At 34.8% G+C, this 16,462-nt stretch overlaps 1 protein-coding gene across 1 annotated transcript in view; it reads right to left on the bottom strand.

Annotated features, from left to right (window-relative positions):
* The window catches only part of LOC127445870 (zinc finger CCCH domain-containing protein 3-like), a 181,927-nt gene extending 169,561 nt beyond the window's left edge, over window positions 1-12,366 (bottom strand). Inside the window, exon 1 of the mRNA XM_051706308.1 lies at window positions 12,296-12,366. Coding sequence (XP_051562268.1) covers window positions 12,296-12,341 — 46 coding nt within the window. The 5' untranslated portion in view covers window positions 12,342-12,366. The remainder of the gene's footprint in view (window positions 1-12,295) is intronic.
* Window positions 12,367-16,462: the final 4,096 nt, after the last annotated feature.

Raw genomic sequence — 16,462 nt, 5'->3', positions numbered from 1 at the left:
ACTGAAGGTATTACTGTAACGTACTGTTATCACAAATGTGATTTGCTGTGTTTTAGTCCAACCATGTTGGACTGTTATGTATTTCTGCTCCACGAGAGTCACGTCCGCCATTTTGTGCGCGTCACTCCTTACACACACGCACACACCCATTCACACACACACACACATACCTTCCTCTCATGTGATTACCATATCTAATCATGTCACTGTTTAGTTTGTAGTTGTAAGTCAGAAGTTTATTGACTGCATTGTATTGATTATTACTTGATATTACTGCATCAATAAACTTTGTTATATTTCATAGAGAAGTGTTTTGGTTTGTTTTGCATTAGAGCATTTTTTTTTAGGGATTTTTGAGAAAATAGAAAATAAATACAAATACAATAAATAGCTAAATAAACATCAGTACTGTATGTTTAGTATCAGTCAAATGCTGACCATTAAAATAAAGAATAAATCAAAGTAAAATAAATAGCTAAATAAACATCAGTATTACTGTTTAATATCAGTCAAATGCGGACTATATTAATACTGCTGAGTCAAGATAAACAGATAAGCTGCGGTGTTACACTGTATTCTGCTATACAAGTTCAGGGGAAACTTTCAACGGTGGAAAACCAGACTTTTAAATATTCCATTTTATAAATGCAAAAACTGGAATTGTTCGGTTGAAGGGTGTACCAAACTGTGAATTCTGAACAAAACAGTTTGGTGAATCCATTTACTCATTTGCTTCCACTCAGCTGACAACAATAGCCTAGTTTCCATCCACCTTTCGCGCTATTTTGTTATCAAGTGAAAATGCGTAAAAAAATGTTTGCGAAATTTGCCGTCTTCTGCCTGTTTGCATGTCATGCCTAAAAAAACACTTTGTCGCATAAGTTTTGGTTTATCGCAAAAGAAATCTGCCCTTAAGCTGTTTCCATACAGAAATGTGTGTTTATCGCTAATTTGCCTCCCAGATGTCCCAAATTTTTTTCCACCGAAGTTTTGGTAAAATGGGTAGAGTATTGAGACAATTCATTGAAATTAACCAGCTAACTGTCATTTTATTTTCACAAATAAATGCAATCAGAGAACGAGGAATTGCAATCAAAAGGGAGCAGTTGCCCTTCTGATAGGACTGTAATATTGGTCCTGATGTTGCGCCTATCGCAGGTTGCCACCGGTTCCAACCCGAAAGCAAATCGTCATGGCCCTGTTCAAGCTGGCAACCTGCACCAAGTAGTGGGGAAATTTTCAGTCATAGTATAAGGACCATCCATCGATGTGTATATGCTGTGTGCACAGCAATTAAAGAAAAACTGATGCTGTGTAATATCAGTGTTTACACATGATACATTCCTGATATTCAATAGGCTATTTTGAACAATCATCTGCAGCATTGCCATCTCAACTGCATTATGTTCCGTATATTTGTCCCACAACTTTTAACAACCAACTGAACTTGATTATCTAAAATTAATTTTAGCGTCATAATACAATTTACTTTTTCTGAAGAAGCTCAGCAAATGCGATCCGAGGTAAAGAGGGTTAGATTTAAAATATTTAAAAGTTTTAAAAGGTTCAAAAGCTCGTTTTCTGAAAGTGAACTCCGCATTGGACAAATAGTACTGATAGTTTATAGTCTTGAAGTGTAGAAAATGTCATTCAGCCGACTTTATTAATCTACAGAACAGGGTATGGCTAATTTAAGTTTGTATAAAGAAAAGGCATATATATGTCTAAAAATATATGTTTTTTTCATTTGGTAATTTATTATTTTAATTTAATGCATTTTTTGTTTGGTAATTTATTTAATTTAATACAGGGAATTTTGCCAGCATTTTTTCAAAAGTAAGCTAAACAATAATTTAATAGAATTGGGCTGTTAGTGTTCCATAAAAGCACAATGAAGCTTTTCTTCTAGTATTATGTATTAATTTTTAATACATTTGTGCACAGAAATTATATGTTTTTTGTATTGTGGGCTACTTCCGTGACTGCCGTCTATTATTTTGAATGGTGTGGAAAAGCAACTTTAATAAATAAACGAATGGCTACTGCGATTAAATTAATCGCAAAGAGTGGCCATTCATTTGTTCTGCGTGCACTTGTCAATGTGCAAGACTTGATATGAGATATTTGTGTTGGCACTCTTGGAAGTGTCATGTTTGCAGTGATCGGATCTTTATGCCGTTCAGGTCAATCCATAATCACGTACAATAAGTTGGCTTTCAAGGATCATACCTTGTCGTCATGATTAACACAGGCTAACGATTGGGGTAAATTCTGTCATGTGACACTACATTTTTGCGTTAATTACATTTTTCTCGACAAAAAGTGTTTCCAAACCAGTTTTTCATGACATCTGATGTATCGACATAGAATTTATGCGCTAGAGTTCAAATGAAAAATATTATGTCGACACTTGTGAAATTTTAGCGATAATTTGCGTTTCCATCAGCTTTATTTTGATGCAAAAAATCCTTGGATGGAAACGTAGTTACTGAAAGTGGCTACGTGATTAGCTAGTTAGCTATAAGCTTGTTGTCACGGAGAGTAAAAGACGGACGTTGTTTATTTTACTTTCCAGCATTGTGTCTCATCAACTACGTAACAACATAGCATGAAATCAACACTCATCAGACACAATCCACCACTGCACTGCTGTCTGCTGAGCTGCAAAAAGATGCTCTCTTACCTTTCAATCTGTTACATTACTGACTGCACTGACAAACTATAGCTGGCTAACAGCAAACAGACATGAGTGACATGGTTGTCAGGGTCAAGGTTAATGTTATATTAGTTATATTGAAAAGGGAAAATGATGGGGTCATTGTTTATTAAGTTTCCAGTATGTATTTCACAAACTAGTTAACTTACCGAGACACCGCTTAACTCCGCCCTGACTGCAGAGCCACCGTCAGCTCAGAGTCAGCTCTGTAAACAATGGATTCAGAGCGCATTCTGCTGGACAAACTACGCTATGACACCAATTCTAAAGCATTGTTTTCTGCATTATATGTTCTGAAAAAAAGTTTGAATATCAGCGCATATCAGTAAAATATATGCCTATACCGATATATCGGTGAAAGGCTAATATCGGTCGGCCGATATATCAGTCGGGCACTATTTTGCATACACCAGTGTCAAGGGCTGGCAGGGGATGTCAATGCTCGGATTCAAGCCTTCATTGTTTTACTTTTGAATGTCAATGTTCTCCTGACGTCGACTTTCCTAAAAGAACAATCCTATATTGAGACTGTAATACTGTCTGGTTATTAGTCCCTGATTCCAGGGTGGTGCCCTGGCGATATTAATCCTTATTAATATTCTATTGATTTTGATAATTGATAATTATTTTTGATTGTTGATTTAAAGGATTAAAAAGTTAACACTGATTCTAATCAATGTTATATTGATTTTAATAATTAATAATTATCTTCGATAATTATTAATTATTGCTAATAACCAAACACGCTCCTGAACGTAGCACACAACAAATATAATATTAAACAGCTATATTATTAGTATTATTTTCTGTAAGCAATATCACATAAGCAAGTGTTCTGAATATCAGCATGTTGTGATTTAGCCATGGCAGCCTTTGCCTCAGGTAATCAGATTGTTTTCATTTAATGTTTTCATTAATACCGTAAAGCTCTGTTGTGCATGTTTTTTAAAAAAAAAATTTATATATAGTGTGTATATATATATATATATATTAGTCACACACACACACACACACACACACACACACACACACAATCGGTCAAAAGTTTTGACTTGACTGAAATGTTTCTCATGATCTTAAAAATCTTTTGATCTGAAGGCGTATGCTTAAATGTTTGAAATTCGTTTTGTAGACAAAAATATAATTGTGCCACCATATTAATTTATTTCATTATATAACTAAAATTTAATTAAAAAAAAATTTAAAAAAAGTTTTTTAAATTGATGACTTGGACCAAATAATAAAGAAAAGCAGCCACTAAGTGCCCAGCATATAGATGGGAACTCCTTCAATACTGTTTAAAAAGCATCCCAGGGTGATACCTCAAGAAGTTGATTGTGAAAATGTCAAGAGTACATGTCTGCAAATTCTAGGCAAAGGGTATAATTCCCATAGTTCCATGTATGTTATTCCATAGTTTTGATGACTTTACTATTATTCTAAAATGTGAAGAAAAAAAATTATAATAAAGAATGCGTAAGTGTTTCAAAACTTTTGATCGGTAGTGTATATATATATATATATATATTATATATATTTGTTGAAAAGTATTATATTTTCATTTGATAAAAGCTGTACAGTATGTATTTGATTAAACACAATTTGGTCATAACATTTAATTAAAACATTTAATATGGAATTAAGAAAAATAAAAACAAAAAAAGGCATAATTTGTATCTATAAGACTTTATGCAGTGTAATTTCATCAAAAAACAAAAATGTATTTGTTGCCTAAGTATCAAGTTAGTATTGATACCGAGGTGCCAGGGCTGGTATCGTACAAAAGCCAAAATTGTGGTATCGGAGCAACATTCTCCACAGCCCAATCTTTATGCTCCCTAGCAAATTCCACAGTTCTCATCGCACTGTGCATTTGGAATTGCTCTTACTTTCGCTATTAAACATTGCCGTGAGTTCTACTGTCGATTTTTTACGATGTGACATCACCAAGCGTTTTAGTGATCTCCGATCACAGCTATTCAAGATTCTTTTCAGACCACATTTCTTCCAAGAATCTGATGGTTAACCATAATCTTTCCAGGTTTTAATAATGCATTGGACAGTTCTTAACCCAATTCCAGTGATTTCAGCAAACTCCTTGGTTGCTTTCTTTGCTTGATGCAGGCCAATAATTTGTCCCTTCTGAAACACAGTAACATCTTTTTTTTTTATTGCGAGAAAACAGCGTTCCTATTTACATGCACTGGATAAGCGGTGTACTCTTTACTCCCATATACATGTGGCTCGGTCAGTTAGCAGCTTTTTCCACAGCAACATAATTTCCCTGCAACGCTTGTGTAAATAACAAACATGGCAAAAATTGCATTTCATTAGTGGGGTTTCCCTATTACGTAAAACTCCGGGATTCCCTCAATGTACCAGCGCATATATGCAGGCGTTAGGGACAGTCGATCGATATTTTACACTGGTGTGTATAAATGGGTATGGTTTATGGTTTATAGTGTATGTGATTTTCCAACTGTACTCCCAGAAATGCTGAATTCTTTCTGCTGTGTTGACATGTTGTTGGGCTCCATCCTATGACGTTTGTTATCTGGTCTGTTCATGCACACTCTTCAAAAACCTGTTAGAATGCTGCTTATGTGTTTACATGACCACATTAAGCCACATTCTCAGTGAGAAACCTGGATGTGTTACAACACTTTCTCTTAATACCTTAAGTGGCACAAGGAACCGGCGTTCTAGTTTACATGATGTTCCAGAATGGCGCTTTCTGCAAAAACCCTGGAATAGTGCATGTAAACATGGTCACTGTGTCTATGTGGCGCTATGAAAATTCCTCTGTTTGTTTTGAGTGACCCGTCTCAAGGACTATCTGTTTGTTCGATCAATGGCAGAAGGGGGGCATATTCAGAAAGCTGTTTTGAAAACAACGTTTAATTTTGCAATACCGTTTAGTGGTGCTAGTGCCTCTAGTGAAACAGTCATTGCGTCGGGAGCACGCCTTTTTAAAGTGCTGCCTCGGGAGGGAGGAAGCTCACTAGGTTTTGGAACTGACCCTATTACTCTTAATAGGCTAATAATCAATCTGTATTAAAAATAACAAAATTAAAATACAATATTAATAATAATAATAATAGTCATATTACACTTAAACAACACTCTAGCTTTAGCCTCACTTTACTGGTTATCAGTACGTTTTAGATTTTAATTAAGCATTGCATGGATACAGAATATACAACAATATACACTGCTGAGACCTTATCAAACAGTTAGACCTCTTAGATCATATTGTTATAAACTGATGGCTGTTCCAAGATCTAGATGTAAAACTTAAGACGGAGCCTTTGCAATGAAGGCCCTTTAACTTTGGAACAGCCTCCCCTGGAATATCAGATCTTCTGAGTCTATTTCTCTTTTTAAGTCTTGTTTAAAATACTGTTTTTATTTATTTATTTTTCCTTATTTTACAGGCAGCTTTTACCAATTTTATTTTCTTATAATATTTTATGTAACAATAATAAACCTGTGTAATTAAATGCATTTTAATGCTATATCCTATTAGTGTTTTTATATATTTTTACACTTTTACAAACAACTTCTTGCTGACATTATTTTTTATTTCTAAACTCAACTGTAATTGTACATATTATATAATAAACCAGTATAAATATTCAGTACTAGGGCTGCAACTAATGATTATTTTCATAATCGACTAAACTAACGATTATTAGAACATTTATTAGCTTATTCTGTGATTATTGCAACGATTAATCATTAGCTCTAAACCGACTATTCAACTTGTGCCCCAATTTAAAAGGCTGTAATAAACATGCTTGCTAACAATACAGAGGAGAAAAATACCTTTTCATCTTTTAAAAATACCTCTAAATGACATTAAGGAAAAAATACTTTTTATTAAGATTCATTCAGTAAAAAAAAAAAAATCACTGCAAAAAATAATTTTGTCATCAAGTGTTTTTGTCTCGTTTTCCATTTAAAATAGTCTAAAAATCCTTAAAACAAGATACATTTACTTGAGAAGCAACATATAAGATATTTAGATTTGCTTTGAAAGAATGTATCTTAAATATGTGTATTTTGTATAAATGTATTTTTTCTTCTGCAAGTGCAGTAAAGACTAAATAAATTCTCTAAAATCAAGTCTAAATACAGTGCTGCTCGAAAGTTTGTGAACCCTACAGAGATAGTATTTTTTACAAAAATACTGACTAAAATAACCTTATTAAATGTTAATCTATACCCCAATTCATAATACTGACATTCCAAATAATGGACTCAAAAGAAAATTATATATTGTCATTGTTTATTTAACGAAAGTGGTTGATTTAACAAAAACTCAGATTTCATGGGTGTAAAAATATTTGAACCCCTTCAGTTAATAGAATATTGCACCTATTTTCGCAGCAATAACCTCAACCAAACGGTTTCTGTAGCGACTAATCAGTCTCTCACATCTGCTTTGGGGGATTTTTGCCCACTCCTCCTTGCAGAATGCAGCCAGTCGAGTGAGGTTGGATGGGCGTCTGGCATGAACTGCCTGCTTCAGGTCCCGCCACAGCATTTGAATTGGATTCAGGTCCGGACTTTGACTGGGCCAATCCAAAACACGAATCGTATTCTTCCTCAGCCATTCTTTGGTTGTTTTGCTGGAATGCTTTGGATCATTATCATGTTGCATGATCCATTTTCAGCCAAGCTATAACTTCACAACTGATGGCTTGAGGTTATGTTCCAGGATTTTACAATATTCCTCAGAATTCATGATTCTCTGGACTATGTGGAGTTGTCCAGGTCCCGAGGACGAAAAGTAGGCCCAGATCTTAATGTTCCCACCACCATGCTTCACTATTGGGAGATGGTTCTTATAGTGGTATGCAGTGTTGACTTTTCACCAAACGTGGCGGTTTTGGTTGTGACCAAACAGTTCAATTTTGGACTCATCTGTCCACAGACTGGACTTCCAGAAAGCTTCAGGTTTCTCCAGGTACTCTCTGGCAAAGTTGAGATGGGCAGCTTTGTTCTTTTTTGAGAGCAGAGGCATCTTCCTAGCTACCCTCCCATGAAAGCCATGATGAAGGAGTTTTCTTCTTATTGTGGAAGAATGCACATGTGTCCCAGATGCAGCAAGAGAGGTCTGCAAATCCCTAGATGTTATGTTTGGGTTGGCTTTTACCTGAATTATCATTTTTCTTGCATCTCTTGCAGATATTTTAGAAGGTCGTCCACTTCTAGGCAGAGTTGCAGTAATTTTCAGTGCTCTCCATTTGTAGATGATCTGCCTCACGGTTGACCAATGGAGCTCAATTTTTTTTTTTTTAGATGAATCTATAGCTTTCCCCAGACAAATGTGCTGTCACTACCTTCTTTCTGAGGTCCTCTGAGATTTATTTTCTTCTCGGAATGATTGACCTGTATGGGTTCACTTTGGTAAGACTAAACTGACCTAGTTTTATCTCTGTTTCAATCAGTGCTGCCCAATTTCTTGCCTAAAGATCTCTTATTTCATTGGTTAATTTAGCCACCAATTTTGTCCCACCTAATTTTATTTACCTGCTCATTTTAAGCAATGCAGCTCAGAGTTCACTAACTTTTGCACCTACAAAATTTTATATAAAAATATGTTTAATTTAGTCTTTTGACTACACAATTGATTTCCTCAAAAAAAGTATATGGAATTGATAAACATACACCTGTTATTTCATATAAAAAATACTGGTTCTGATTAAATAAAGAAATAATGGTAAAATAATAGAAAACTCCAAAATGCTCAAGAGGTTCACATATTTTCAAGCAGCACTGTATCTTATATGCTGCTTCTCAGGTGAATGCATCTTTTTTTTTTTTTTTTAAGGATTTTTAGATATTTTAATACTTTTAAATAATACTTTTAGATATTTCTCGGATAACAATTTTTTATTCTGCAGTATAGCTGCTAAAGAAAATGTACGTTGTTTTAAAGGAGTTTTAGATATTTATTTTGTAAAACAAGCCAAAACAAAAACAAATCAAAAACGTATTTCGTTGCCGTGTATAATGAGGCGAAGTCTACCTCTCTCACCTTTTTGTTCACTTCAATCCATCTTTAACACCCAAAAAAAACAAACTCTCTCTCATTAATAAAGCTGCCTATTGCCAGTTTTCTTCACTATTAGAAATGCACTGTGACATATTATAATTCAATAAGTCACGAGCCATCACGTTATAATCTAGCTGCATTAAGCTTGCATGCTTGAGGGATGAGCGTCCCCGCGACAGAGTGTCATCAGCCGGGTGCAGTTTCAATCTCTCCCCCTTAGATCGGGACACTTCGCGCAACTCATAGAAGAGGTGCTGACTACACAGACAAATGCCAGTTTCGGAGTTTGTAGTTATTTAAATGACCTGTTTCCTTATTATTTTAACTTTAATAAAGCTATAATGCAATAAATATAACTGCATTAAAGATGTAATGTAATGTAGTGTTTCCTTTCAAGAGCTCCGGCTCTGCTTATTCCACAACGAGAGTGCTTCTGTATTTACTTATTTGGTATTTTTGTATAATTCCCTCATACTTTGCGATCTACATCACCTGAAAATTTTGTTTGGAAAATTTAGAGTGCGTCTGGACTGTGAGCTGTGTAAATCTTCCTCTCCTCATTCAGGTGTGAACTGCAGTGCTACTTGCATGCGTCATCATAAGAGTTTCATATTATGTCATGTTACATTAAATGTGATCAAACGACTATTCGACAATTTTTTATTGTCGACTAATCATTTCAGTCCTATTCAGCACTACAAGTGGTCTACCGACATGGGTTTTTTAATAACCGATGCTGATATCCAGAGAGCAGGGTGACCGATTGGCCGATACATCACACAATTTAATATTGTGTGTAAATAACAAACATAACTGCTAAAAAAAAATAAATAAATAAATAATTATAAACTTTTTTAGCACTATATTTACACAATTTCACACAAAACTTTGTTAAAAAAAAAAAAAAAATCTAAAGAAATAATATTGTATTTTAAATGGTAGATAGTTTCTTCTGATTTCTGTTTAGTCATCAAATTTTTGTAATTTATTTGCACATGAAGAAATTGTTAATTTATTAGGAAGAAGGAAATAACAGTACACACAGCAGTCCAGTCCACATCCCTCAGAAGTTAACAGCAAAATGCTTTGACAAATCAGATTCTTTAAAAAAAAATAAATAAAGACTAAATAGAGTCCACTGAACATCAATCAAGTTATTGTCTTTAACAGGGTTAAAAATATATTTTGCTTTGGATATGACAAATATGATCAGAAACATCTAACAGTGATGTACAAACTTCTGACAGTGCGTACATCTAACACCAGTAAATAACACAATAACACCGCCCTCGCGGAGAGAGCTCTCGCGGCCGAAGCTACAGAGGTTAGTTCACTCTCCGTCTCTGTAGCGGATGTAACCCGATCCTTCCGGCGGGTGAATATCCGCAAAGCCGCGGGCCCAGACGGTGTTCCGGGCCGCATCATCAGAGCGTGCGTGAACCAGCTGGCTGGTGTTTTTACAGACATTTTCAACCTTTCCCTCTCTTTGTCTGTAGTCCCCACATGCTTTAAAACATCCACCATTGTGCCTGTTCCAAAGCAATCAAAATTAACTTGCTTAAATGACTGGCGTCCTGTTGCTGTTACTGACCCCCATCATCAGCAAATGCTTTGAGAGACTAATCAGAGATTACATCTGCTCTGTGCTGCCTCTCTCTCTTGACCCATTGCAGTTTGCTTACCGCAACAACCACTCCACTGATGATGCCATTGCATCTACACTACACACTGCTCTCTCCCACCTGGAAAAAAAAAGAACACTTATGTGAGAATGCTGTTTGTAGACTACAGCTCAGCATTCAGCACCATAGTGCCCTCCAAGCTAGATGAGAAACTCCGGGCTCTGGGCTTAAACAGCTCGCTGTGCAGCTGGATCCTGGACTTCCTGTCAAGCAGACGCCAGGTGGTTAGAATAGGCAGCAACATCTCCTCATCACTGACCCTCAACACTGGAGCCCCACAGGGCTGTGTTCTCAGCCCACTCCTGTATTCCCTGTACACACATGACTGTGTGGCAACACATAGCTCCAATGCCATCATTAAGTTTGCTGATGACACGACGGTGGTAGGTCTGATCACTGCCAATGATGAAACAGCCTACAGAGAGGAGGTGCACACTCTGACACACTGGTGTCAGGAGCACAACCTCTCCCTCAACGTCAGTAAGACAAAGGAGCTTGTGGTGGACTTCAGAAGAAAAGACAGAGAACACAGTCCCATCACCATCAATGAAGCACCAGTGGAGAGAGTCAGCAGCTTCAAGTTCCTGGGTGTCCACATCACTGAGGAACTCACATGGTCCATCCACACTGAAGTCGTTGTGAAGAAGGCTCATCAGCGCCTCTTCTTCCTGAGATGGCTGAGGAAGTTTGGAATGAACCGCCACATCCTCACACGGTTCTACACCTGCACTGTGGAGAGCATCCTGACTGGCTGCATCTCCACCTGGTACGGCAATAGCACAGCCCACAACCGCAAAGCACTGCAAAGGGTAGTGCGAACTGCCAGACACATCATCGGAGGTGAGCTTCCCTCCCTCCAGGAAATATATATGAGGCGGTGTGTGAAAAAAGCTCGGAGGATCATCAGAGACTCCAGCCACCCGAGCCATGGGCTGTTCTCACTGCTACCATCAGGCAGGCGATATCACAGCATCAGGACCCGCACCAGCCGACTCCATGATAGCTTCTTCCCCCGAGCAATCAGACTTTTGAACGCTTGATCTCCCATGATCAAAATACATCAGCACTGCACTTTATTATTCTCACTCTTATATCTCACACCGGACTGTCATAAATTATATTATATTATATTATATATATTCTCTCTTAACAACTTACTATCAACCGACAGCCTGAATGTCAATACAGTACAATACAGCCTACTGTACATTCTATATATACTTCTACATATACTTTTTTATTTTTATTCAATAATGTGTATTCTATATTGTGCATATTGTATACTGTACAGTGTATGTTATTATTTGTATACTGTTGTGTGTAATTATGTGTATATTAGACTTTAAATTGTGTTGTGTTAAATTGATGTTATTGTAAATTGGTATATGTCTCATCACTGTCACTACTGCTATATTGATCGGAACTGCACCCAAGAATTTCACACACCATTGCACTTGTGTATATGGCTGTGTGACAATAAATGTGATTTGAGTTTGATTTGATTTGATCTGTCATTGGTATCGAGGGCGGATTTAAAAGAACATTTCTCATGAAATAACAAATATTACAACTGAGCAGAATTCAAAGGACTGCGAGCTGCATTAAGAGCTTTGAACAACCAAAGTAACGGTTACAATAACCGGCGAAGAACTGCCAGCAACGAGATCAAATGAATGAGGTAAGCGATCGGTCATAGATAACGGTCAAGTTAAACTGTCTGAAAGGTGTTAATACATAACCGCTTTCAGTTTGAGCTTCAACGAATAACCGTTAGGGCTGATATCACTGTTTAATTATATTAAGAGCTCGACATAAATATAAAATGAACACACTTACTCTGCAGCTCTTCTATTTCTCTCTTTAGCGCCTCACGCTCAGCCATCTCTCTCTACACCAAAACACAGTTGTCACACAACTGCGACGACGCAAATGATGACGTATACAATCGCTATCCAATCTCAACAAACGATAGCTGCCTTAAACTAAATTGCATGACTCAGGTCGATGGGTGATATTGGTAATAGAAAAGAATGCTGAAATTTTTATTTCGGGAAATGTCTATGCAACAAACTTTACCACGCAAAATAAAGCTTTTTTTTTTTTTACATTTCGAAGATCAGATTCAAAAAATAATAGAAAAGTTTAGCAATGCAAAATTTGTAATTGGAGGAGATTTTAATACAATATGGGATTCTGAAAAGGATTATTTTCCTCCTCGTCCAAATGTCAGGTCTGTTCTTCCAGAATTGAATAATTTATGTTCTACTTTTGACTTAATTGATATATGGAGACATAAGTATCCAGATAAAATTAAATTTACATGGTGTAAAAGGAACCTTACTCAGCAGTCACGTATAGATTATTGGTTAATTTCAAGGTATTTAGTGAATTTTGTTAAAGAGGTCTCTATAGAGCCGTCTATTCTTACAGAACACAAAGGCATTTTTCTCTCACTAGATACAACAAAATCCAGTGATGTAAAAACAATTACGTACTGGAAAATGAACCAAAACATACTGAAAGATGAGCAGTTCAGAGAGGATGTTAAAAATATTATTATAGATTGTTGGAATGAGGCACATTCAACAAATACTTTCGGCTTAAATTGGGAATTAATGAAATATAAAATAAGAGCTTTAGCCATAAGGAGAGGAAAAGAAATGGCAAAACAGAGGAAAAAAAATGAAGAAAAACGTATATGTGAAATAATAAATCTCTCTGGAAATTGCAATTTAGATCAAGAAGGGAAAAATAAATTATTACAATTACAATTAGATTTAGATAAAATATATGAATATAAAGCAAAGGGTGCCTTTATTAGATCAAGGAAGAAATGGTTAGAGGAAGGAGAAAAAAGTACCAAATATTTTTTTAACATGGAAAAAAGAAATGTAGAACTCACATCTATGGTCAAACTGAATATTAATGGACAGTTAACAGAAAATATTATGGAAATATCAAGATATGTGGCAAAATTATATGAGAAATTGTATTCTTATGACGACAAATTGAGTAATGCACAGTCATTCTTGGATTCTATTAAAGAGGATGCTAAAAAGATAAGTGAGTCTTCTATGAAAATGTGTGACCAAGAAATATCTCTAAATGAAGTACTTCATTGTATTAACAAACTTAAAGACAATAAGTCACCCAGGAATGATGGTTTAATTAGTGAATTTTATAAATATTTCCAAAACGAGTTGTCACCTTTTTTGTTAGCTGTATTTAGAGAGGCTATACAATACGGTTATTTACCAGGTTCACTGAGACAAGGTTTGATAACTTTATTAGCAAAGCCCAATAAAAATGTATTACTTTTAGAAAATTGGCGCCCGATTACATTGATTAATAATGATGCAAAAATTTTCGCAAGTATATTTGCTGAAAGACTAAAGTATTGTATTGATCCCATTATTGATGATTGTCAGTCGGGATTTATGAAAGGTCAACACATTTGTAATAATATAAGGCTCATTTTGGATTTAATTGATTACAACGATTTTATTACAGATAAAAGTTTTATTTTGTTTGTTGATTTTTTTAAAGCATTTGATACTATTGATCATAATTTCATGTTGGAGACCTTAAATTTTTTTGGTTTTGGAGAATTCTTTAAACGAGCTATTCGAACATTATATAATGACTGTAACATTTCAATTAAGATGACATATGGAACAACATCAAGGTTTAAAATCAATAGAGGCATACGACAGGGCTGCCCAATCTCACCCTTTCTTTTTTTTACTTGTAACACAAACTATGGCCATACATATTAAAAGAGATAAATTTTGGGGTATTACACTTTTGAAGAAAGAAATAAAATGCTCCCAATTAGCGGACGATACTACCCTTTTTTGCAAAATGAAATTGAAATAAAAAAAGCTATTGATTGTCTTCATACTTTCTCATCTGTATCTGGTTTATTTTTAAACATCAAAAAAGTGTTTTGTTTCCTTTGAGAACTTGTAACGTTGATAACATACATGGTATACCAGTGAAGGAGGTGGTAGATTATTTAGGTATCAAGATCTGTAAAGATCAGGAGAGAAATAATTTGAAATTTACACCAATTATTGGGAAAATTAAACAAAAATTAAATTCATGGTTAATGAGAGATCTATCATTGAAAGGTAGAATATTATTATCTAAAACTGAAGGGTTATCGCGCTTAGTTTATACAGCTCTTGCATTAGACGTTCCACAGTCAGTTATAAAAGAAGTGGATACTGTTTTGTTTAATTTCATCTGGAAGAACAGACCGCACTATTTAAAAAAGACGATTCTATGCAATCCAATTGAAGAAGGTGGTCTGAATGTACTTGATTTTAATACTGCTAATTGCGTATTTAAGAATAAATGGATAAAGAATTATTTATGCTTTAAAGACAAAATATGGAACATTATCCCTGACCTGATTTTTGGAAAGTTGGGAGGTTTGGAATTTTTTTTTTGAGATGTAATTTTGATGTAAACAAGGTTCCGATAAAGCTATCTTGTTTTCATAGACAGGCTTTTTTATTATGGATGCTCATTTATAAACATAACTTCTCTCCACACAAATCTGTAATATGGAATAACAAGAATATTGTGTTTAAAAACAAATCTTTATTTTTTAGAAACTGGTATGATAACGGTATTGTACTGGTGAGACAGTTATTTAAGAGTAATGGACAACTTTTTAATTATTGTGAATTCCTTAATTACTATAAGATTCCGGTGATTGCTAAAGAGTTTGCAATAGTTTTTGATGCCATTCCTGGTGGCCTTATTCAACTCTTATTGGGTGATATATCCTCTGAGTGTATTTCTGTATATAATACTCAGATAAGTATTAATGGTGTGGAGATTTTAGATAAAAAATTTAACAACTTATTTATAAAAACAATATGCAGAAATACATCGTTACCTAAATGCAAACCATATTGGAATTCATTGTATAATCAGATTGAATGGAAAAAGGTCTGGAAGTTACCTAGTAAATACTGTCTCACCAATAAAGTTAAAGAAGTCACATATAAAATTATTCATTTAATTTACCCAGTGAGACAAGTAGTCTCAAGATTTTTTAGGGACACGAAGACTACATGTGTTTTTGTGACTTAGAGGAAGAATCCATAAAACACTTATTCTTTGAATGTGTGTTTACCCAACTTTTTTGGATTGATATTGAATATTTAATACTTAAACACACAAAATTAAAGATTTGACTAACTGGGAAAGATATATTTTTATTATTTAAGAATAAGAGTTTGGAACAAAATTTGGTGATAAATCTGTTAATTATATATGGAAAATACCATATACACAAACAAAAATGGGCAAACAATAAACCTAACATAATACCATTTAAAACTGAACTGATGCATTATATTGAGACTCTAAAAGATATAAGAAATAAAAAGGCAAAACGAATGTATAGAATACTTGAAACCTTTTCTCTTGTTAATTCATTTTAAGTTATCCCCTGGTTTTATTTGGTTAATTATTATTATTTGTTATTGTTTTTTCTTTCTTTATAATTTTACTTTTTGCTGCTACTATAATTGTATCAGAGTTCATTGTGATCATTGTATGTATATTTTGTTGTAAGTGTTCTTGTTCTGTAATAATAAAAATAAATAAATAAATAAAAACGATAGCTGCCTTCTCGAGTCGTGTCTAGAAGGGATCCTGTCTCGTCAACTTCTCGCGCATGCGCATTCAGTTAAGATGCTTTCGCCTGTGCTTTTTTTGTTCGCATCTCAACGTATTAATGATGGAAAGCATTAGAAACTTCAATAATATAAATAATATAACATTGTTATTATTATTATTATCATAGAGTGACTATTTGCACTAGGTGTAAATACCTGCCACAGTGGGGCTATTTGCACTGAAATAGTCTGGTGGAAACAAAGAAATTAATAACAAACTGCTCTTTAAGTGTTTTTGCAATGGCTTAATCAGGGGGCGTAGCACTCATTTTAAAAGTGTGTGGTGGGGGTGCTCACATAGGTAATATTA

This window comes from Myxocyprinus asiaticus, chromosome 9 (genome assembly GCF_019703515.2).
Source record: "Myxocyprinus asiaticus isolate MX2 ecotype Aquarium Trade chromosome 9, UBuf_Myxa_2, whole genome shotgun sequence".
Classification (NCBI taxonomy): Eukaryota; Metazoa; Chordata; class Actinopteri; order Cypriniformes; family Catostomidae; genus Myxocyprinus; species Myxocyprinus asiaticus.
The sequence above is the reverse complement of the archived record's forward strand: the minus strand, read 5'-3'. Positions and strand labels throughout refer to the sequence as shown.